The 22,880-nt window shown below is 43.7% G+C and overlaps 1 protein-coding gene across 2 annotated transcripts; it reads left to right on the forward strand.

Annotated features, from left to right (window-relative positions):
- Nucleotides 1–2,143: 2,143 nt before the first annotated feature.
- On the forward strand, nucleotides 2,144–22,458 carry Pcgf6 (polycomb group ring finger 6). Of its 2 annotated transcripts, XM_085833819.1 has the most exons (11): nucleotides 2,144–2,638; nucleotides 4,014–4,113; nucleotides 4,205–4,301; nucleotides 5,573–5,628; nucleotides 5,730–5,789; nucleotides 7,649–7,757; nucleotides 10,924–10,951; nucleotides 11,571–11,588; nucleotides 15,657–15,755; nucleotides 18,750–18,836; nucleotides 21,388–22,458. In XM_085833819.1, exons 1-11 carry the CDS (start codon nucleotides 2,276–2,278, stop codon nucleotides 21,442–21,444), a joined length of 1,074 nt encoding a protein of 357 aa, XP_085689945.1. In that variant the 5' UTR covers nucleotides 2,144–2,275; the 3' UTR covers nucleotides 21,445–22,458. The 2 variants fall into 2 exon arrangements, with proteins under 2 accessions (XP_085689945.1, XP_085689946.1); XM_085833820.1 differs by lacking the exon at nucleotides 11,571–11,588.
- The last annotated feature ends 422 nt before the right edge of the window (nucleotides 22,459–22,880 follow it).

A 22,880-nucleotide genomic window follows, 5' to 3' on the forward strand; every position in this document is an offset into this window, starting at 1 on the left:
CTGAGTCATCCATCTCTCCAGCCCAAGAGCTATGTTTTTTTATTTAGCTCTTTTATCCTGATTTTATCCAGTCTGTATTTTCTTTTGTCATTTGACGTGTTAGAGACAAGAGTGGGAAGGCAGTTTGTGCTTGTGATCCCGGCACTCGAGAGGCTGATGCCCTCAGAGGATTTCTGTAGTGTATGTCAGGGCGTCTCTGTAGTGCCAGGAGTTTGAGCCATAAGTCTTTATGAGTCATTTGAGTGAAGCAGCAGAGAGCTCAGTTCAGGACCAGAAGTGGATATCTTTCAAACCTGCCTGTAGTTATCACCACTTCTGGCTAGGTCACACAAGCCAGAGGTTTCATAACCCCCAAACAGGACCACCAATTGGGGACCAAGTGTTCAAACACAAACCTGTGGAGGGACATTCCATATTCACACCATAGCGTGTTCCCCTCAGTCCCCATAGGCTCCTGGGTTATCTCATAATGAAAAAATGTGTTTAGTCCAACTTTCAGGAGCCTCTACATCTTTTCCTGTTTTATTTTTATTTATTCTTTAAAAGATTTTATTTATTATATGTAAGTACACTGTAGCTGTCTTCAGATCTCATTAAGGATGGTTGTGAGCCACCATGTGGTTGCTGGAATTTGAACTCAGGACCTCTGGAAGAGCAGTCAGTGCTCTTAACTGCTGAGCCATCTCTCCAGCCCCTGTTTTGTTATTTTTTAAAGATTTTTGTTTTGTTTTGTTTTTGTTTTTCGAGACAGGGTTTCTCTGTGTAGCCCTGGCTGTCCTGGAACTCACTCTGTAGACCAGGCTGGCCTTGAATTCAGAAATCAGCCTGCCTCTGCCTCCCGAGTGCTGGGATTAAAGGCATGTGCCACCACTCCCGGCCTTTTTTAAAGATTTATTTATTTACTTTATATACACAGTAGCTGTCTTCAGACCCACCCGAAGAGGGCTTAGGATCCCATTACAGATGGTTGTGAGACACCATGTGGTTGCTAGGATTTGAACTCATGACCTCTGGAAGAGCAGTCAGTACTCTTAACCGCTGAGCCATCTCTCCAGCCAGCCCTGGGTTGTTTGTTTGTTTGTTTGTTTGTTTTTTAGGCAGTGTGTCTCTGTTATGCCCTGGCTATCCTGGAACTCACTCTGTAGACTGGCCTAGAACTCAAGAGATTTGCCCGTCTCTGCCTCAGTGCTGGGATTAAAGGTTCCTTTACCACTTGGCTCCAATTGAAAACTATATTTTATTTATTTTTCATTTTTATGTGTAGCATGTTTTGCTTGCATATATGTATGTTCACCATGTGCATCCCTGGTACCCAGAGAGGACAAAAGATGGCATCTGGAACTAGATGGTTGTGAACAGCCATTTGGGTGCTTGGAAGAGGGGCTCTTCTTAAAGGGCCTCTCTGCAAGAGCATCGAAGTGCTCTTAACAGCTGGAGCCATCTTTCCAGCCCAAGACACCTCCACGTTTAACCGTCTCAATAGTGTTCAAAAGTCCAAATATAGTGGTACACACCAGTGGGTAAGGTTTGGAACTTTTCCTCTTCCTTTTGGAGACAGGGGTGTTGGAGTGCTGCCCAGGTGGGTCTCAAATTCCTTGGCTCTAATATTCTGCCTATTCAAGGCTGAAATTAATAAGTAGGTCACCATACTTGGCTTATGTGGTTATTCTTATCAAAGCTGTGCTCTAACTTTTTTCCCCTCATTTCTCAGAAATCATTTTGCAAATCGGTTCTTTCCCTCTAACATGGGTATTGAACTCAGGTCATCACACTTGCTGCTGAGCCATCTTAGGGTTTTTGTCTATTTGGTTGGGGTTTTTTTGTTTTTGTTTTTTTGTTTTTAGTAAGACAAGGCCTTACTAAGTAGATAGATGCCATTAACCATGGAAGGAAAACCACAATTAGTCCTCAAAATGAAGCCATCATTCCTCATTCAAGATCACATGGCATCTAGAGTTCAATGTTCCATGGATAAACTGGTGCAAGTAAAATACTGAAACTGTAGCATTCTAGACTCTCCTGAACAGTACACTGCAGGCTTCGCCCAGGAAAACCGGTGAGTTTCTTTCAAGGCGTGGCCCACACGCCCCGCCCCAACCTGAGCAGCTCCGCCTCACCTAGGTAGCCTAGGTGAACCACATTTCCCAGCAGCCTCTGCGGAGCGCCGGCGCCTGCGCACTGGTACGAAAGGGGGCTCGTGCTCAACTCGCGCGCTAGCCGTCCGACTCGCCTCGCCTCGCCTCGCTCTCAACTCGCCAGGTTTCTCATCCCCGCCATGGACGAGGCTGAGACGGACGCCACGGAAAACAAGCGCGCCTCTGAGGCCAAGCGAGCCTCAGCCATGCCGCCACCGCCTCCGCCTCCCATCTCTCCGCCCGCCCTCATCCCGGCACCCGCGGCCGGTGAGGAGGGCCCGGCGTCCCTGGGCCAGGCGGGCGCTGCCGGCTGCTCTCGCTCTCGGCCCCCGGCGTTGGAGCCCGAGCGCAGCCTGGGCCGCTTGAGAGGCCGCTTCGAGGACTACGATGAAGAGTTGGAAGAGGAGGAGGAGATGGAGGAGGAAGAAGAGGAGGAGGAAGAGATGAGCCACTTCTCTCTGCGTCTGGAGTCCGGACGGGCGGACTCGGAGGACGAGGAGGAGGTATCGACGACCCTGCCCGACCTGGCTGCGCTCGAGCGGCCTCTGGGAGTCAGCGGGGCGCAGACCTGGGGTTGCCGTTGTCGCTGGAGCTCGCGGCGCTTGTGTAGCCCTCCATCCCCGCCCACCCAGGCGTGGCCTCTCTCGGCTTCATTTATTTTGTGGAGTCTTTGCGGATCACTTAGGGCACTCTGGGTCCCGTTTTTTTGTTTGTTTGTTTTGATTTGTTTTTTTTTTTTTTTCATTCTGTAAAAGTCTTTGCGTGACGTGGAGGGAGTTAGATGTCTAAGGCTACTGGGGTGTACTCTTTTTCTGCAGGGTGTTGAGAGGGTTTGGGACCCCTCCCCCATTAAAAATAAATAACAAATGTGTGAAGAAAGGCATCCCGGGGATAGAGTGTAGGCCAGTTGATACAGTGTATCTCTGGCCTGTAGGACGCTCGGAGTTCGAGTCACAGCACTGTCTACACTGGATGCGGTAGTGGACACTTGTTATTACCAACATTCGTGAGGCAGAGGCAGCAAGTTCAGGGTTATCCTTGGTAATGCGGGGAGACCAGGCAGGTTTAAGGGCATTTTGTAAACCAACAAAAGAACAGGTGCCTTTCACTGTCAGTTTCCTATATGCCAGAGAACTGGGACCGCTTAGATACAGTGTTTTCTTTAGATTGGATATTTTGAAGGGTTGGAGTGCAATTAAGTTACACTGCGTATAATGAAATCCTGGGATCATGGCTTAACTTGTTTTGAAATGAGGCCTTGCAGTGTTGGCTTTGGACTGGGTTTGATGTGATTATAAAAAGATAAAGGGGTATTAATATATGTTCTATGGGGGTGTGGCGAGGTGTGGGGGAAGGGAGTGCCTCAGCGGGCCCATGCCAAGGCATCCCTTATCCCTGAGGGACCAGCCACACGACGGTATAGTATAGAATAGAGTTTATTCAGGGCATGGGGAGGGAAGTTAAGCGGGTACTAGAGGCAGAGAAAGGCAGAGAGAGAGAGAGACAGAGTAGAGAAGTGGAGGAGGGCCATGACTGCGTGTAGATGGGGGGGGGGGGGCGGAGGGAATGGGGAGAGAGATGGAGCAAGGGTTCAAGAGGCAAGGGAGAGAAGCAGGAGTAAGAGGAGGGGGCAAGCAGCCCCTTTTATAGTGGACCAAGCCTACCTGGCTGTTGCCAGGTAACTGTGGGGAGGAGCATACCTGGCTGTTGCCAGGTAACTGTGGGGGTGGAGTCCAGACACACCAACACTCAGGGGCTCACATGTCTCAGCTGACTTGAGTAAGTTGGAATATAGGCATTAGACTTCCTACTTCCAGCTAGTTTGTGAATTTGAGAGGGAAAGGCTTGTATTCTAAAATGGTTACTGTTGTATTACAGCGCCTGATAAACCTTGTCGAGCTGACCCCGTACATCCTGTGCTCCATTTGCAAAGGTTACCTGATAGACGCAACCACCATTACAGAGTGTCTTCATACCTGTAAGCACACAGTTCACATTTCCGAATGGTGCTTGAAAAATGTGAAGATGCCTATAAACCATCCTAAATTAAACACTTTCTCTTCCACTAGTTTGTAAAAGCTGCATTGTGAGACATTTTTACTATAGTAACAGATGCCCAAAATGCAACATTGTTGTCCACCAGACTCAGCCTCTTTATAATATAAGGTAAGAATATACACACTTAAAATGTATCCACATTTAAAGTCATTGTTGCCAAGTGTTTTTTTTGTTTTTTTTATTTTTTGTTTTTCTGAAATCTTGACATTGTGCAGTTGGGAGTAAATTCTTTGAATGCTATCAAAAGGAGAAGGAAGGGAACTGCATAAGAAGTGTGTGTGGAGCACTTACTGTGTATCAGGCACGCAAGCTCTGGTGGAGACTTTAAAAGCAAAACTCAGTGTGTAGACCAGGCTGGCTTTAACCTCAGATCCACAGGCCTCTGGGTCCCGAGTCTGGGATTAAAGGCGTGCAGCACAGCACCTAGCTTCAGCAGTCTGTTTGTTTATTTTAATTTTTATGTGTGCATGTGTACCACATGTGTACTTGGGGCTTTTGGAGTCACGGGAGATGGTTGGATTCTCTGGAACGGAGTCACAGATGGTCTTCTGGAAGAGCAGCTAATCTCATCTCGGTCTCTGCAGCTGAGATGGAAGGGAGCAATTAAAATGCAGTCCGACCTCAAGTTCACGTCCTTACCAAGCATGCAAGACCAAGGAGCAATTAGTGAACTGTTCAAGAGTCTGTTGAATACTTCTGTTGTTTCTGAGACAGGGTTTTTCTGTGTAGTCCGACTGTCCTAGAACTTGTTTTGTAGACTAGGTTGGCCTCAGGCTCACAGAGATCCACCTGCCTCTGCCTCCTGAGTGCTGAGATTAAAGGCATGTGCCACTATCACCCAGTGAATACTTATAATTACATATAATTCCTTGGTTTTTGAGATGAAGTATATTTTAGGCACTGTGAGTACTGATTTTGCTCTGTTGAATCAAGATATCTGGCTCCTAACCAGTTGGTGGTGGCTTTCATACCTTTAATCATAGCACTTGGGAGGAGGCAGAGGCAGGCAGATAGATCTCTTTGAGTTTGTGGCCAGCCAGGTCTACAGAGGGAGTTCCAGAACAGCCAGGGCTATACAGAGAAAACCTGTCTTGAAAAGCCAAGAAAGCCGGGCGTGGTGGCGCACGCCTTTAATCCCAGCACTCGGGAGGCAGAGGCAGGCGGATTTCTGAGTTCGAGGCCAGCCTGGTCTACAAAGTGAGTTCCAGGACAGCCAGGGCTATACAGAGAAACCCTGTCTCGAAAAAACCAAAAAAAAAAAAAGCCAAGAAAACAAACAAACAAAAAAGAAAGAGAAAAAAGAGAGAAAATAGTGAATTCGTTTTGTACCTAAATTCTTTTTTGGATTCTGAGATCTTCTCCATTCTTCTTTTCATTAGGTTGGACCGGCAGTTGCAAGACATAGTATACAAATTAGTGATCAATCTAGAGGAAAGTAAGTTTCTTTTATTTCCTAGTTGTGAATCCCAAAGTCTCTGTCTCTGTTAGTTACATCGTAAGTGTAGTAATTTAGTCTGTGTTTTATCATTTTTTTAGGAGAAAAAAAGCAAATGCATGACTTCTATAAAGAAAGAGGTCTAGAAGTCCCCAAGCCTGGTAAGTTTGGATGTGTTCTGCATTCACAGATTAAAGAACAAACTGTTGTTGAGGTGCTGTCCTCATTCCTGTCAGGTTAGAAGAGGTTTAGTTAGCTCACAGCTCAGGTTACATCACCCTTCAGGGAAAGCCCGGGAGTGAGAGAGAACCAGGAGCTGTTGGAAACAGTGCAGAGAGACTCACTTGCTGCCTGCTCATACAGTTGTCTCTCATACAGTCTCAAACCCAGGGGATGCCACCGCCCACTTTTGGGGTGGGTCCTCCCAGGCCTACTCAGGTCCCTCATTAGACTCTTCCCTGGTGATTCTTGGTTAAGGCAATTGGAATGAAAATGAAAACAACCATCACGGGTGCTTGGGGGATGCCTAGTTATATCACTAAAGAGAACTGCTTTGAAGGTAATGCTGCAGGGTAACCCAGGTAACAGTTTGTAAAAACTAAGAGGACTGACTGGGTGTAGTAGTTCAAGCCTGTGAGCTCAGCACTCAGGAACCTGAGTCTGGAGGATTACCGTGAGTTCAAGGCCAGCCTGGGCAACATGATGAAACACTTCATTTAAAAAATGGAAAGTGTGAGTGAGAGAGAGATGAACAGACTCAGGTGCTACATTTTGTGAGTTTGTTCCTAGCACTGCCACTTTATTAGGTTAGGTGACTTTAACAAACATGTCTAAAACAAAGATGAATACGACATTATTAAACAAACACATTTCTTTTCTTTGAGACATGGTTTCTCTGTGTAGTCTTGGCTGTCCTGGACTCACTCTGTAGACCAGGCTGGCCTCGAACTCACTGATGTCCATCTGCCTCTGCCTCCCCTGTGCTAGGGTTAAAGGCGTGTGCTACCACTGCCCTGCTAATACCAGCACTTTTACTAATGCTGGGCACAGAGTAACTTATGTTAATAGCGACATGGAGCTCAGGTAGATTAGGGCTTAAGTCAAGGTTCTTCTGTTACTTTGTGACCTTAGGCAGATTGTTTCATCCACTAGGGTTCAGTTTCTTTATCCGTTTTTTTAAAAAGTGCAGATGTAATACACTTTACAAGGATTAAATGAGAGTGTATGTAACATGCTAACCTCAGTAATTGTACATGGTATCTGTAAAGTGTTATCTATAAGTGCTGTACTGTTTTAATGAACTCTCTGTGACCCTGATAAATGAGTCATGTCTGCCTTCCACTGGGGAGTGGTCCCTATTGTGTGTGTGTCTGTCTGTCGTCTGTCTGTCTGTCTCTCTTTTTAAGATTTATTTATTATGTATACAGCATTCTACCTGCATGTACACCTGCATGCCAAAAGAGGGCACCAGATCTCTTTATAGATGGTTTTGAGCTGGGAATTGAAGTCAGGACCTCTGGAAGAACAGTGCCTTTGAGCCAACTTTCAGCCCTATTGTATATTTATTTATTTTTTAACATTTATATTTAGAGAGAGTATGCATGTATATGTATGTACACATGTGTTTGTATTTTCTTTGGGGGGGGGCTGGCCTCAAACTCAGAAATCTGCCTGCCTCTGCCTCCCAAGTGCTGGGATTAAAGGCGTGCGCCACCACACCTGGCTCGTGTTTGTATTTTCTTACACAGGTATCCACTTGGCAGAACTCCCTCTCCTTGCCGCGTGTGGCCTAGGAGAGAGACTCGCTTGGTAACAAGCACCTTTACCAACTGAACCAGTTTTCCCACTTTAAAATCATTGATTTTTGACAGATTAATTGGTAATTTTAAGGAAAAGGAGACTTGGTCAGGACTTGATATTTTGGTCAACAGTTGTAATACTTGTGTGATTCATTCCTTAAAGATCTCAGTTTATGAAAATTTTAATCCTGCATCAGGTTCTTTGTTTTCACCTCAAATAGCTGCTCCACAGCCAGTCCCTTCAAGCAAAGGAAGAACCAAGAAGGTCCTAGAGTCAGTGTTTCGTATTCCACCTGAACTTGATATGTCTTTATTACTTGAGTTCATTGGGTGAGTATCCTGAAAAATTTACCATTTGCTTATTTTTGGAATTTCAAAGTAAGATTTTACATTGTAGCCTAGGCTAGCCTTGAACTTGACACATTCATTCTCTTGTGTTTGGTATGCACTTTGTAAACCACCATGCTATGCTGGGCTGGCCTCTTATTACCTTTTGGGGCTATCGAGATGGCCCAGTGGTTAGGAACATTTGCTGTTCTTGCACAGGACATGGTAGTTTAGTTCCCAATCATGTCATACGGCTCACGACTCACGACTGTCTGTAACTCCAGTGTCAGAGGGTCTGGCAACATCTTGTTCAGGATGCATACACTCAGGACACACACATTAAGTACATACATTTTATTTTTAGGTTTATGTTTTTGTGTTATGAATGTTTTGCTTGCATGTATGTTATAAACGTGTGCCGTGCAAATGCCTAATGTTCAAGGGGATGGGAGAAGGGTGTTGGATGCCTGGTAACTGTACTTACAGACAGCTGTTAGCTGCTTGGTGGGTGCTGGGAACCTAGGTCCTCTGTCAGAGCAACAAGTACTTTTAACTGCTGAATTATTTGTTTTTCTTTAAAGAAAGAAAATTGTCTTTTAGCTTTACAGTCGTGACTTTTCTTCTCGAGGCAGTTTCTTTAGCCCATAATTGCCTGGAATTTTTGGTTTTTTCTTTTTTTTTTTTTTTCCCCTAAGACAGGGTTTCTCTGTATAGCCCTGGCTGTCCTGGAACTCACTTTGTAGACCAGGCTGGCCTCCAACACAGAAATCCGCCTGCCTCTGCCTCCCGAGTGCTGGGACCAAAGGCGTGCGCCACCATGACCGGCTTGGTTTTTTTCAAGACAGGATTTCTTTGTGCATGTGTAGCCCTGGCTGTCCTGAAACTTACTCTGTAGACCAGGCTAGCCTACCTAAGATTAAAGTTATGTGCCACCACAGCCAGGCTGGCAATTTCTTTGTGGCTAGCTCATCTTAATTCTAGATCCTCATGCCCAAGAACGTCCCAGAATGCAGCTTGTGCTACCAGGCCTCCATAAACAAAGTAAGTCCAACAGTTCTGAACTAAATAAATTATAGAATACTTAAGATTGAGAAAAATGGCCGGGCGTGGTGGCGCACGCCTTTGGTCCCAGCACCCGGGAGGCAGAGGCAGGTGGATTTCTGAGTTTGAGGCCAGCCTGGTCTACAAAGTGAGTTCCAGGACAGCCAGGGCTACACAGAGAAACCCTGTCTCGAAAAACCAAAAAAAAAAAAAAAATTGAGAAAAATGTTAGATTAACATAGTAACCTCTGGGATCCGTATCCCACAGTAGCACACAGAGTCCCAGCATGGAGGAGCATCACTGTGTTCAAGGCTAGTGTACTGGCTAGTTTTGTGTCAACTTGACACAGCTTGAGTTATCACAGAGAAAGGAGCTTCAGTTGAGGAAATGCCTCCATGAGATCCAGCTGTAAGGCATTTTCTTAATTAGTGATCAAGGGGAAAAGGCTCCTTGTGGGTGGGACTATCTGAGAGCAGGGGAAGCAAGCCAGTAAAGAACATCCCTCCATGGCCTCTGCATCAGCTCCTGCTCCCTGACCTGCTTGAGTTCCAGTCCTGATTTCTTTCAGTGATGAACAGCAATGTGGAAATGTAAGCTGAATAAACCCTTTCCTCCCCAACTGCTGCTTGGTCATGATGTTTGTGCAGGAATAGAAATCCTGACTAAGAAAATAAGCCTCAGCTGGATATCAAGGCCCTGCCTGCTTTTGCTCTCCCATTGCCCAAAAGGGAAATCTGACCAAAGCCATTCCTAATAGAACAAAACTAACGGAGAAACAAAACCACTATTAATGATTAATGCAGCAGAAGCCTCGAGAGAGAGAGAGAGAGAGAGTGTGTGTGTGTGTGTGTGTGTGTATGTGTGTATGATGGCTTGTTCCCCTCCCTCAGCTTTAGTAGCCACTCCCCAAAGATTCCTTTGCAGTTTTCCTTTGGTTACTAAGGGTCAGAAGTTCGTGATTAGTTGCAAGGCAGGCCTTTCTTCTCTTCCCTTTTGTAGTTTAAAATTAGACTGGGCATGGTGGCGCTTGCTTTTAGTTCCAAGCCAGCTAGGGCTACATAGTGAGACCCTGTCTCATAAAACAAATACACTCCCTCACCCCCCAGGAAATGAAGTATGGAGAGGTTAAAATACTGGATTAAACTGGTTTTGTTTTACCACTAGGTGGCAGAAGTGACAATTATATTTCTTCCCAAAGACTTGGGTAATCATGTTTTAAAGTAAAACATGGCCAGGTATAATAGTGCATGCCTAGCTTTTGGGAGGCAGAGGCAAGAGGCAGGCAGATCTCTGAGTTTGAGGCCACCAGGTTTAAATGTGAAGTTCCAGAACAGCCAGACTACTCCAGAGACTCAGTCTCAACCCACACCTTCAACAAACAAGAAAAGAAAAGAATGCTGGTGTGGTAGCACAGCTGTAAAAACCCAGCATTCAAGAGGTGGAAGCAGGAGAATCAGGATTCAAAATTAGCCTCGACTATTTAATGAGTTCCAAGCAAGCCTGAGACACATGAGCGCCTATTTTTTTTTTTTCTTTCTCGAGACAGGGTTTCTCTGTGTAGCCCTGGTTGTCCTGGAACTCACTTTGTAGACCAGGCTGGCCTCGAACTCAGAAATCCGTTTGCTTCTGCCTCCTGAGTGCTGAGATGAAAGGCGTGCGCCACCACTGCCTGGCTTTTTTTTTTTTTTTTTTCCTATCTTAAACTTAATTTAAAACCTGTGTACTTGCTGTCCAGCTTGCCTGCCTGAGTTGGATCCCAGGAGCTTAGGATGGAGGGAGAGAAGAGACTCCTGCAAGTCGTCTCCTGACCTCCAGGCGAGCAGCAGTGTGACCGCCATTGCAAATAAATAGATGTGAAGTTTATAGCCCTCCAAGGTGGCACACGGCTCTAATCACAGAGCTTAGGATGCAAAGCTGAGTTCAAGGCCAGCCTAGACTACAGAGTGGATTCCAGGATGTAGAGAAAACTTGTCTCCAAAACACACACACACAAACCAAACAAACAAACAAATTTTTTTCTGGGTAATATGAATTGCTGCATATGATGTTTATATTATTTTTCTTTTGTTATATGATTAAGCATGTAATTTAAAATATTGTTTTGATTAACTTTTCCTTTATTTTTAGTGCTAATGAAGACACCGGACATTTTAAGGTATTTCATTTTTTGTTTACTTTATAAGAGGATTCTGTAGGTATAAATTCTGAGTCAGATTAGCAACCAAGTAGAAATTATCTTCAATTAAAATATAAATGTTTGACAAGTTACTGAAATTCAACAGTAATACTATAGTAGTTTCTCAGAGTAAGAAACATCGACTAGGGACTTGTTAATGATTCACAGAAGTGAAGTAAGGAAAATAAGTAATTTACAAAGCCACGTGCCCTGTTGATTGGTAATTTATTTTTTTATATTTTAATTTTTGGAGACAGGTTCCTTCTGGCCTTGAACTTCTTAGCCATGGATGACTTGGAATTCCTCATCCTCCTGCCTCTACCTTCTAAGTGCTACAGCTACAAGCATGTCCCACTAGGCCTGATTTTAATGTGGTAATTTAAAAAAATTCTAAGAGTCAGATGTGGTATAACTACTCTAGAGACTGAGAAAGAGGATCAAAAATTCAAGGCCAGCCTGGGCTATTGTAGTCTCAAAAAAAAAAAAAAATCAAAGTGCTTTTGTGTAGTTAGTTGGTGCTTAGAGTTTAACATGAATTTAAACTTGTATATTTAACATTTTTGGCTGAAGTTAACCTGCCTTAACTTGTCACTTCAAGCATTCACTGAGATTTGAGGTAAGAACTACTTTGTATTATACTTTGTCAGTTGTTGAGATAAGTAGCAAGCTAGAGACACCTACGAAAGTAAAAATCTCTGTGCTGTATCTCTGTGATATAGAGTCTAATTACTTTTATTCAGGGTTGTTTTGTTTGTGGCATCTATTTTGAGAGTTTATTTTTGTTTGTTTGTTTTTTTATTTTTTGTTTGTTTGCTTGTTTTTTTCGAGACAGGGTTTCTCTGTACAGCCCTGTACAGCCCTGGCTGTCCTGGAACTCACTCTGTAGACCAGGCTGGCCTCGAACTCAGAAATCTGCCTGCCTCTGCCTCCCGAGTGCTGGGATTAAAGGCATGTGCCACCACCGCCCGTTTTTTTCGAGAGTTTTAAGAGAAAACCCATGGCTGTAGAAGTCCCAACACACAAGGCTCAGCTGCCCACCCTAGTGTGGCATTTAGAGAGATGAATGGTTGTACAATACTTAACTTGCCTGGCGTGCGGGAAGCTCTGGGTTCATAAATGGAGTGTGTTGCATATTCTATGAGTCCAGAACTTGTGAGATACATGTCAAGTTCAAAGTCACCGTGGATTACAGGAGACTCTGAAAAAGATATATTGATGGACAACATTAGAAAGAGGTTTAATCAGTATTGCCCCAGCAGGAAGAGGAACAGATAAAGAGGTTCCATGACTCAAGTTTGTGTTTAGGTCACTGGCATAGTTTTTTGTGGTGGTGGCAGTTAATTGTGTTTTTCAAACAGGTTCTGATTCTGTAACCTAGGCTAACCTGGAATTCATGTATCCTCATCTGGCCTTGGATCCATGGCAGTCTGCCTGCCTCAGTCTCTGAGTGCCAGGGTCCTATGTGTGAGTCACCGTGCCTGGCAACTTTGGATTTAAATAGAAGAGCCGCTGGGGCAGGAGGCAGCAGGAATGAACAATGACGTTTTGATCAAATTGTGACCTGATGGGTCATTATCTTAGTTCTGGCTCTTCACGGTGGTTCAGAGCAGTTTTAATGTCTGCGGAGACGGACAGCTCAGTACTCTTGAGATGATCCATGCTCTCTGGCTGGAGATGTCCTCACAGTGGGGTGATCTTCTGAGGCTCTGCTGTGTCTAGAAGTCTAAGGCGACTGCCCTGTTACTGGAGACCTTGAGATGCCTCTGGGATCCTGGAACAGGATATTGTAAGATGGCAGCAGGAGCAGGAGAGACGCTCAGCAGTCAAGAGCCCGTAGCACTCTTTAAGTTTGGTTTTCAACACCACACGCTGTAACTCAAGCCACCTGTGACTAGATTTATTCTCATTTTAAAATTTAAAAAGAAAAACTTTTCTCTCCCTCTCCCTTCTCCTCCCTCCTCCCCTCCTCTCTTCTCCTTTGTACTCTTTGGAGATAGGCCTGTGGCTTAGGCTGTTCTTCGCTCATAGCAGTTTTCCTCTCTCAGCCCCTGGAATACTGAGATCACAGGTGTGAGCTACCATGCCTTGCTTAAAAAGCAAGTGTCCAGACTGTCTCAGCTCCTAGACTTAAGTAAACCCCCTGCCTCAGTCTCTCTTGCTGAAACTGCAGACATGTTTTACCTTGCTGTGGAGGTGGTACTCAAGAGATCCTCCTGTGTTGCCTTCCCAAGTAATTGGAACAACAAGCAGGCACTGCAGTGGCTTAGACAGGATGCCAACCGTCAGCTCAGGCTGATCGTGAATTTACAGTCTTCCTGCCTCCCCCTCTCAAGGGTTAGGATGTCAGGCATGTCCCATTGTACCGGGTGTTTTGTTTTACATGAGTTTTAAAATTAACTAACGCCTTTCTATTACAAAGTTTGTTGGTATGTGTACTGGCTATTTTTGTGTCAACTTGACACAGCTGGAGTTATCACAGAGAAAGGAGCTTCAGTTGAGGAAATGCCTCCATGAGATACAACTGTAAGGCATTTTCTCAATTAATGATCAAGGGGGAAAGGCCCCTCTTGTGGGTGGGACCATCCCTGGGCTGGTAGTCTTGGTTCTATAAGAGAGTAGGCTGAGTAAGCCAGGGGAGGCAAGCCAGTAAAGAACATCCCTCCATGGCCTCTGTATCAGCTCCTGCTCCCTGACCTGTCTGAGTTCCAGTCCTGACTTCCTTTGGTGATGAACAGCAGCATGGAAGTGTAAGCCGAATAAACCCTTTCCTCCCCAACTTGCTAGGTCATGGTGTTTGTGCAGGAATAGAAACCCTGACTAAGACAAATTGATACCAGCAGAGTGGGGTATTCCTGTGACAACCTGACCATGTTTTGGAAAGGACTGTGGAAGGACTTTGGAAATTTGGGCTTGAAGATCCATTCGTTAAGAGCTCTGTCAGATGTTGTGTAGGAGCTTGGAAGATAATGCTGAGAACAGTGCAGAAGATGGAGGCCTGGTTTGTGAAATTTCAGAGGGAAAATTAAAGACTCACTTCAGGGCCATTGCTGTTTTTATTGTGAAGATTTTGTAGTTCTGGTTAGCTGGGGCTGAAGAATCAGCTGTGATTATTAACAAGATACCAGAACTGCTAAAGCAAAAACTTTGCATTACTGGGACTATTGATGCTGGTTAGCTGGAGCTAAGAAATTAGCGGTGATTAAGAAGAGACCAGCGGGCTGGTGAGATGGCTCAGTGGGTAAGAGCACCCGACTGCTCTTCCAGAGGTCCAGAGTTCAAATCCCAGCAACCACATGGTGGCTCACAACCATCCGTAACGAGATCTGGTGCCCTCTTCTGGAGTGTCTGAGGACAGCTACAGTGTACTTATATATAATAAATAAATAAATCTTAAAAAAAAAAAAAAAGAAGAGACCAGCATCGTTGAGGTGACATCTTCTGGGAAGTGTTTTCTGAAAGCACAAAGAGGCTGTGTTCCAGAGATAGGCAAGGTTTTACTCCTTCTGCAGTGGGACTTGGTTATGTGTAAGGGTCACCCAGATGGTACTGGTTTTGAAGGCATGAAGGGGTCACACAGCAGCTCAGGCTCGGCACTGTGAGAGGCCATGGAAGGCCATTGGTGAAGGTGCAGCCCCAGTTGTAATTGAAGGCCCAGGACTGAAGGGGTCATGCAGTGTTTTGGAGATGCCAGTACCACGAGATGACCACCAAGAGCAGCAGAAGCAGTGGAGTACAGGCATCTGGAGCCCAGAGGACGACGTGTGTGCTACAAAGGGCATGGCTGGAGAAGTGACCCAAGCCCTTGGAGGAGCCCAGAAGATCGTGAGTTGGATCCCAGACGTTGGACGGTTGGAGATTGATTTTTGCTTTGATTGTGACTGTGCCCTGATATTTTCCCTCTTGAAGGAAGAAACTGTTTTAGTGGAGCCCACAGTTAAGAGACTTTTAATTGTAAAAAGACTTTGGATTTTAAAAGAGATCGATATTTTAAAGAGATTGAAATTTTAAGAATATGTAAAGACTGTGGGACTTTTAAAGTTATTTATATCTTGGGGATGAATAAGAATGTAAGGGTTGAGGCTTACTAGTGATGTGTTTGTGTGTCAAGTTGACAAGGGGTCAATTGTACTGGCTATTTTTGTGTCAACTTGACACAGCTGGAGTTATCACAGAGAAAGGAGCTTCAGTTGAGGAAATGCCTCCATGAGATACAACTGTAAGGCATTTTCTCAATTAATGATCAAGGGGGAAAGGCCCCTCTTGTGGGTGGGACCATCCCTGGGCTGGTAGTCTTGGTTCTATAAGAGAGTAGGCTGAGTAAGCCAGGGGAGGCAAGCCAGTAAAGAACATCCCTCCATGGCCTCTGCATCAGATCCTGCTTTCTGACCTGCTTGAGTTCCAGTCCTGACTTCCTTTGGTGATGAACAGCAGTATGGAAGTGTAAGCCGAATAAACCCTTTCCTCCCCAACTTGCTTCTTGGTCATGGTGTTTGTGCAGGAATAGAAACCCTGACTAAGACAGTATGTATCTAAAAGATTTCCAGAATTTCTATTTTTTTTAGACTACAAATTGACTCAAAATCATAAAATCATCTTTGCTTTAAAATGTGCTATATAAAATAGCTTGTACATTTTATGTATGTATACATTTACATAATCTGAAAAGTCTTCTCTGTTTTTGTAGCCGTTGGAAAAGAAGTTTGTGCGTGTCTCAGGAGAAGCAACTATTGGGCATGTAGAAAAATTTCTTAGAAGAAAAATGGGTCTTGATCCAGCTTGCCAGGTACAGTACATGTGTGTAAGGGAAGGTGAGGTTGCAGGACGACCTTTGACAGATGGAGAAAGAGTGGGGTCTCTGGAGTGTTGGAGCGGCTTTTTTATGATGTAGATGACTGAGACTGTTAACTCAGTGTTGACACATTGTGAGTCCCACCTCCAACTCTGATCTCATCTGGGTTACCCATCATATTAGCCAGTTCTTCAGAGGAACAAAACTGATGTCATGAATATATATACAACATATGTATTAAATATGCATGTAATATATAAAAGAGGTTTATTAGAAGGCTTTACAGGCTGGTCCAGTTAGTCTCAACTACGTCTGTCTCCTAATGAAAAGGCCAGGAGTCTGGTGCACGTTCTGCCCTCGGGGCTAAGACATGGGCTTCAGTCTGCGTACTGAGACCAGGGCAGTGATGCCTCGGCAGCAGGATAGGTGAACTTGCCAGTGACATAGGCTGCCACTGGAAGCTGTGACCCATTTTTAGGGTGGATTTTCTGACTCAATGATCCAATTAAGAAAATTCTTCACGTGTATGCCCAACTGCCTGGTTTTCGTTGATTCCAGATATAGTGTAGTTAACAGCTAAGATTAGCCATCAATCACAGCCTCCATTTCTTACTGCACTGTTAACCATGTCTTGATTTTAGGGAAAAGTAGAGATGTGAGAAATGCTAACAGGTTTCTAGGCCTAAATTCCAGTTCTTTTGCAGTTGGTAGTAGAACTTGTTTATAAATTAGAAAACATCAAACCTGGCATGTTATTGAAAATCAAAATAAATATTGGTGGTGGCAGAGTTTGCCTTTATTCCCAGCAGTTAGGAGGCAGAGGCAGGTGGATTTCTGAGTTAGAGGCCAGCCTGGTCTACAGAGGGAGTTCCAGGACAGCCAGGGCTACATAGAGAAACTATGTCTCAAAAAAACCAAAAAATAAAAATAAAATATACTCAAAATTCTAGTTATGGGTCAACTGAAAATGTATCTTGCCAGGCGGTGGTGGCACACACCTTTAATCCCAGCACTTGGGAGAGAGAAGCAGTCGGATTTCTGAGTTCGAGGCCATCCTAGACTACAGAATGCGTTCCAGGACAACCAGGGCTACATAGAGAAACCCTGTCTGAAAAAACCAAAAGAAAAAAAAAAAAGAACATGTATCTTTATATAGCTTTTCTTTCTTTCTTTCTTTCTTTTTTTTTTTTGAATCATTTATTTTATATATATAAGTACACTGTAGCTGTCTTCAGACACCAGAAATGGGCATCTGATCCGATTACAGATGGTTGTGAGCCACCATGTGGTTGCTGGGAATTGAACTCAAGACCTCTGGAAGAGCAGTAAGTTCTTTAAAAGGCTGAGCCATCTCTCCAGCCCATAGCTTTGCTTTTTCATTCATCAGATTTAGCTGTTATGCAAAGTTTGAGGTAAATAGTCCTTGTGTTAGTACATACTTTGTAATATTCATAACATCATTTTTCTCAAAATACTGGAATAATGGTAAAGATTATCAAATATATAGATTTATGTACCTGTGTCTTTGTTTAAGCGTTCCAGATCCTAGAGATGGTAAATAGTAAACAATTGAGTTGTTCCCTTTTGCAGAATCGGCTTCATATTTGCTGGGCAGTGCTATTGAGCTCATCTGCAGCCTTCTTTCTTGTTTATTTCTAATTTTTAAAAACTTTTATGTGTATGGGTGTTTTGCCTTCATATAGCTGTAGTGCACTACCTGCACACAGGACCAAAGAGGTTAGAAGAGGACACTTACGGATAGTTATAAGCTACCATGTGAGCGCTGGGATCGAACCTGGGCCCTCTGGAAGAACAGTTACTGCCCTTAATTCCTGAGCTGTCTCTCCACTGTAACTCAGAGAGAGCCACCTATTTCTGCCCCTCCCCAGGTGCCGAGAGTAAAGCCTGTGCCACTGAGGCTGGCTGGCTTGTTAGTTAAGGTCTCAGTATGTAGCTTAGACTGGCCTTGAGTTTGTGGCTGTATTTCTGCCTCAACTTCTTGTGTGCTGGGTTTACAGGTGTGTGCCATAATGCTTGTCTCCCAGGTGTTTTCAAAGTTTATTTTCATTTATTTAAAAAATTTAGATACTTAATATTTTTATGTTTTGTCCATGTGTATGTATGTGTTCTATGCATATGCATTCTGTCCATATTGTCTGTGGAAGTCAGCAGAGGGCATTGGCTCCCTTGAAACTGGAGTTAAGGGTGGTTGCAGGCCATGGTGTGAATGCTGGAATTAAACCCAGGTACTCTGGCTGGCCATCACATATCCCTTTAATCCCAGCACTCAGGAAGCAGAGACGGGCAATTTGAGGCCAGTCTAGTCTACAGAGTTCCAGGACAGCCTATCTTGAAAAACCAAAACCAAACAACCAATCCAAAAAATCCAGGTACTTTGTAAGAGCAGCAAGCGCTCTTAATCTCTGAGTCATCTTCTAGTCCCCCAAATTTTTATATTAAGAGAAGTTTGCAAAATTGCCCAAGCTAGCTTCTAACTCTTGATCCCTTCTTTCTCTTCCTTTCTTTCTTTCTTTCTTTCTTTCTTTCTTTCTTTCTTTCTTTCTTCCTTCCTTCCTTTCCTTCCTTTCCTTCCTTTCCTTCCTTTCCTTCCTTCCTTCCTTCCTTTCCTTCCTTTCCTTCCTTTCCTTCCTTTCCTTCCTTTCCTTCCTTCCTTCCTTTCCTTCCTTTCCTTCCTTTCCTTCCTTTCCTTCCTTCCTTCCTTCCTTCCTTCCTTCCTTTCTTTCCTCCCTTCCTCCCTTTCTTTCCTTTCTTTCCTTTCTTTCCTTTCTTGGTTTTTTGAGATGTGGTGTCTCTGTGTAGCCCTGGCTGTCCTGGCACTCACTTTGTAGACCAGGCTGGCCTCGAACTCAGAAATCCACCTGCCTCTGCCTCCCAAGTGCTGGGATTAAAGGCGTGTGCAACCACTGCCCAGCTGTTTCATATGTTTTGAAGCAGGAAAGTGGTCTGATAACTGATTGCTTTCTGTAGGTAGATATCATCTGTGGGGATCACTTACTGGAGCGGTACCAAACTCTACGGGAAATCCGACGTGCAATAGGTGATACAGCAATGCAGGTAGGTCCTTATCAGGCCTATGCTGAACACAAGACTAATGAATTATAAAATCTGTATCGGGAAACAAAGATTCATAAACAAGCAAAACTATTACTCAGGAGGGCTAGTGGAAACAGCTGCTCTTGCTTTATAACAGCTGTTTCTGCTTGGTATGGCGGCTCACACATACCATCACACAGGAGGTGAAGGCAGGAGGCTCCAGAGTAGTGGGCCATCCTTGACAATATAGCTGGGATATAAGAGTGCTGAGCTATTTGAGACACTGTCTCAAAAAAAAAAAAAAAAAAAAAGGCGCAAACCCACACTCAGAGTCTCAGATTTAGAGACCCTTCATCTAATTACCTTCCACTCTGCCCCATATCTTCAATACTTTATACTAGGAATTAAGCTTTTAGCATTTGAACCTGTGAAGGACAAACCCTGGCTAACCATCATATAGGACTATAGTCGAGATATGAATAGGAAACATAAATTTAAGTGATACTTACACATCTATTTATAGAACATATAAATATAGTCATCTAAATTACATCTACATTACAAGGAGTTGTTTTCTAAACTATGTTCTTATATGTGCACTGAAGTAATTTTGAGATCTTGAAACCGCTTACAATCCACACTCTGAGGTTTTGTTTTTTTTTTTTTTTTTTTTTTTTTTTTTTCTTTTTGGTTTTTTGAGACAGGGTTTCTCTGTATAGCCCTGGCTGTTCTGGAACTCACTTTATAGACCAGGCTGGCCTCGAACTCAGAAATCCGCCTGCCTCTGCCTCCTGAGTGTTGGGATTAAAGGCATGCACCACCACGCCCGGCTACACACTTTGAGTTTTGTATGTGGGTATTAATATAGTCTGCATTTCATTTCTGAACTATGACAGGGAAATACAAAGTGTGATTTGTATGCGTATAACTGATAATGGAGTCTTTGTATCTGTGTTCTATAGACATTCACTTTGACCGTGCTGATTAGAGCAGATGTGATGGTGGTTCCTGGACCGTGGTCTGCCATTTGCCCTCTATCTTAGATGTTTTAATTTCCTGCAGCTAGGCATCTGCTTTTTGGCTTACCTTCAATCTTTGTCATCTCTTACTGTCTGTCTCACATGCCCACATGTATGTAAGGTTTGCTAGCAGTCTGCAAGGAGGAAGCAAAACATATAAAATGTATTTTCATCAAATAGGTGAAAGTTTCAAAGTTTTATTGCAATAGTAAAAGCTGCATATGTGGAATAAACATTCATATTTTCTCTGTCTCTCTCCCTTTCCCCCCTCCCCCCTTTTCAATACAAGGTTTCTCTGTATAGCCTTGGCTATCCTGGTACTTGCTCTGTCGATCAGGCTGGCCTTGAACTCACAGAGATCTGTATGCCTCTGCCTCCCAAGTGCTGGAATAAAAGTTGCGTGCCCATTTTCTGTTTGATGTTTTGAGATAGTCTTACTATGTAGCTCTGACTATCCTAGAAAACTCTGTGTAGACCAGGCTGGCCTCAAACTCATAGAGATCTGTCTGTCTGCTTTAGCAAGTTCCCAAGCACTGGATCAAAGGTGCCACCACTCCGATCCCAGCATTTTATTTCTTGAACAGATCTGTTATGACTTATAGAAACTGAGTCTTTTTTTAGGTAGACTTAGTTTTCAGTCAGTTTGTTAAATAGTCTGTGGACAAAGGAAAGTCTTTTCTCAGTTGCTTTTGGTTATAAATGCATGCCTTTAGTTACCTATGATTATATGAGAGTCAACACATTGACCTGCTTGAGGTGGGTCACCTGTGATTGAGCTGTTCAGGAGAGGCTGGGGCACAAGAATTGTTTCAGTTCGGAAATTCTTTTTTTTTTTTTTTTTTTTTTAAAGATTTATTTATTTATTATATGTAAGTACACTGTAGCTGTCTTCAGACACACCAGAAGAGGGAGTCAGATCTTGTTACAGATGGTTGTGAGCCACCATGTGGTTGCTGGGATTTGAACTAAGGACCTTTGGAAGAGCAGTCGGGTGCTCTTACCTGCTGAGCCATCTCACCAGCCCCAGTTCGGAAATTCTTGACCACTTAAAAAGAACGAAGAACCTGCAGTGATGACTCAGCGCTTAGAAGCATGCACTGCCCTGGGAGAGTTTGGTTTATAGCACCCATGCTAGGCAGCTCATAATTTCCTGCAACTCCAGCTTGGGCGGTGAGTGGTTTACACCTTCTCTTCCAAGATTTAAGAAAAATGGAGATGGGAGGCATGGCACTGCAGGCCTGTGATCTCACAGCTATGTGAATACAAGGCCAGCCTGGGCCATACAGGAAGATTCTGTCTTAATAAAAGAAAATGGGGAGGAGGCAGCAGTGCTGCAGTCAGGATAAAAAGAAAGGGGAAAAAAGGGGAAAAAAAATTGCATCGATAAGGAGTTTTTGGTGATGTCGATAAAAAGAAGTTATATGTATCTTCTAATTTTTACATTAAACAATTTCTCATTATTGTTAGATTATGAAAATTAAGCCAGTTTTGGTTTGAGTATTATACATAACTAATTTTCAAAGAACTATAAAATGTCTTTTTCCCCTCTTCAGGATGGTCTGCTTGTTCTTCATTATGGTCTTGTGGTTTCTCCTTTGAAAATAACTTGAAGATGCAAGGGTTTATGAGGAGAGAAACCCAGTCGGAGGCGTCTGCATATCTGCATTGCACCAAAGATTCTCACAAAGCATGTAGCTATGACTACTTTCCGCTGTTAAGAGCTGGCTTCCGGTGTCAGTACCAGAACCTAGCGTTGTGTACAACTTGAAACAATAGAATGTATTTGCTACACTAAAGACTATGTAAACAACAGTCATAACTCAGGGGAAAAAGCTGAAAACACTGAATTTTAAAATTCCTTGTGATTCCAAATATGAGGAAGTTGCTGGTTGCTTCCCATCTTTGAGGTGGGTTGGTCAGTTTCCCATAACTGGATTCTGCCCTCCAGCTGCATGGGTTGGGTGGTTTCCTTCAGAACAGTTTTGCTTTGAATTCAAAGCCAGTCTGTTAAACCTCGGGGTGCGCTCCGCACCGAAACTACTGGCCACTTACAAGTTCCTGTCCTATTCTGAACTTCAAACAAAATTCCACTGATAGCATTCAAGCACTGTTGCTCAGCTCTCTCTGAGGCTGAGAGACGCTGTCTCCTGTTAGAAATGGCTCTTCTTAACTAACATCCCTTAAATAAGTATGAGGTGCTGCTTTCTGATGGGACACTGGGACAGGTGTCACAAAATTCCTCAGTGTGGCTCTGGATAATGGCCCTGCTTCTAACAGTAGCAACACATTTCAGGTGAATTACCAGAAGTTTACAGAACCCTTATTGTTCCTCAGTCACTTAATTATCCGGTTCCGTGTTAATGTTTTTGTTTTCTTGCCATTTGGATAAAGAATCAGAGTCTTTGAGAACCTTGCTTTCACAGAGACTTCATTGTAAACATTACTTTGCCTAAAATTAGCATCCTGATGCTTTCTATTTTATAGACTTAATTCATAGCAAAATTTCCAAATCTGTACAGAAATTTAAAAAAAAAATAGACTTAAATTGGCGATTGTTTTTGTAAAGAATTTATGAATTGTACATAAATCTCTTCTGACATTTAATAAAAATTTATTTTAGCCAATTTTGAGGTGTGTTGACATATTCTTTGGTTTCTTATTGTGCATATGTGTGTGCCATAGTGTTATGGGAGGCAAGTAGGAGTCAGTTCTTCCTTGCACCATGCGGGTCCTGGGTTCAAGCTCAGGCAGCTTGGTGGCAGATACCTGTACCCACTGAGCATGATTGACAGGCAGGGTGTCTGAAGTAAAGTTACACTGCTGTGAATAGGCATTTATCCGGTGTCATCACACTCACTGATGCTGTGCTGTGCTCTGTGGCAGAGTTCGCCTTCAGCTTCTCTTTCACTGATGATAACTAACGCCAGCATCCACTCAGGTTCAGGGAGTGACCAGCAGGGCTTGCAGGACTCAGCTGTTACAACTAGAGTCCTCAAAGCCAGAGGATGCCAAGGAAGATCATCAGGGGGTGCAGGCGTTGAAGAGA

The sequence above is a fragment of the Mus caroli genome, unplaced genomic scaffold (assembly GCF_978045245.1).
Source record: "Mus caroli unplaced genomic scaffold, Mus_caroli_1 scaffold_20, whole genome shotgun sequence".
In the NCBI taxonomy this organism is placed as follows: Eukaryota; Metazoa; Chordata; class Mammalia; order Rodentia; family Muridae; genus Mus; species Mus caroli.

What these genes read in the sequence shown, in the direction of transcription:
- Pcgf6 (XM_085833819.1), top strand. Translation starts at nt 2,276, where the DNA reads ATGGACGAGGCTGAGACGGACGCCACGGAAAACAAGCGCGCCTCTGAG. An exon ending in TCTAGAAGTCCCCAAGCCTG is followed by an intron (nt 5,790 to 7,648) that starts GTAAGTTTGGAT and finishes CACCTCAAATAG; the next exon opens with CTGCTCCACAGCCAGTCCCT. An exon ending in TAGGTGATACAGCAATGCAG is followed by an intron (nt 18,837 to 21,387) that starts GTAGGTCCTTAT and finishes TCCCCTCTTCAG; the next exon opens with GATGGTCTGCTTGTTCTTCA.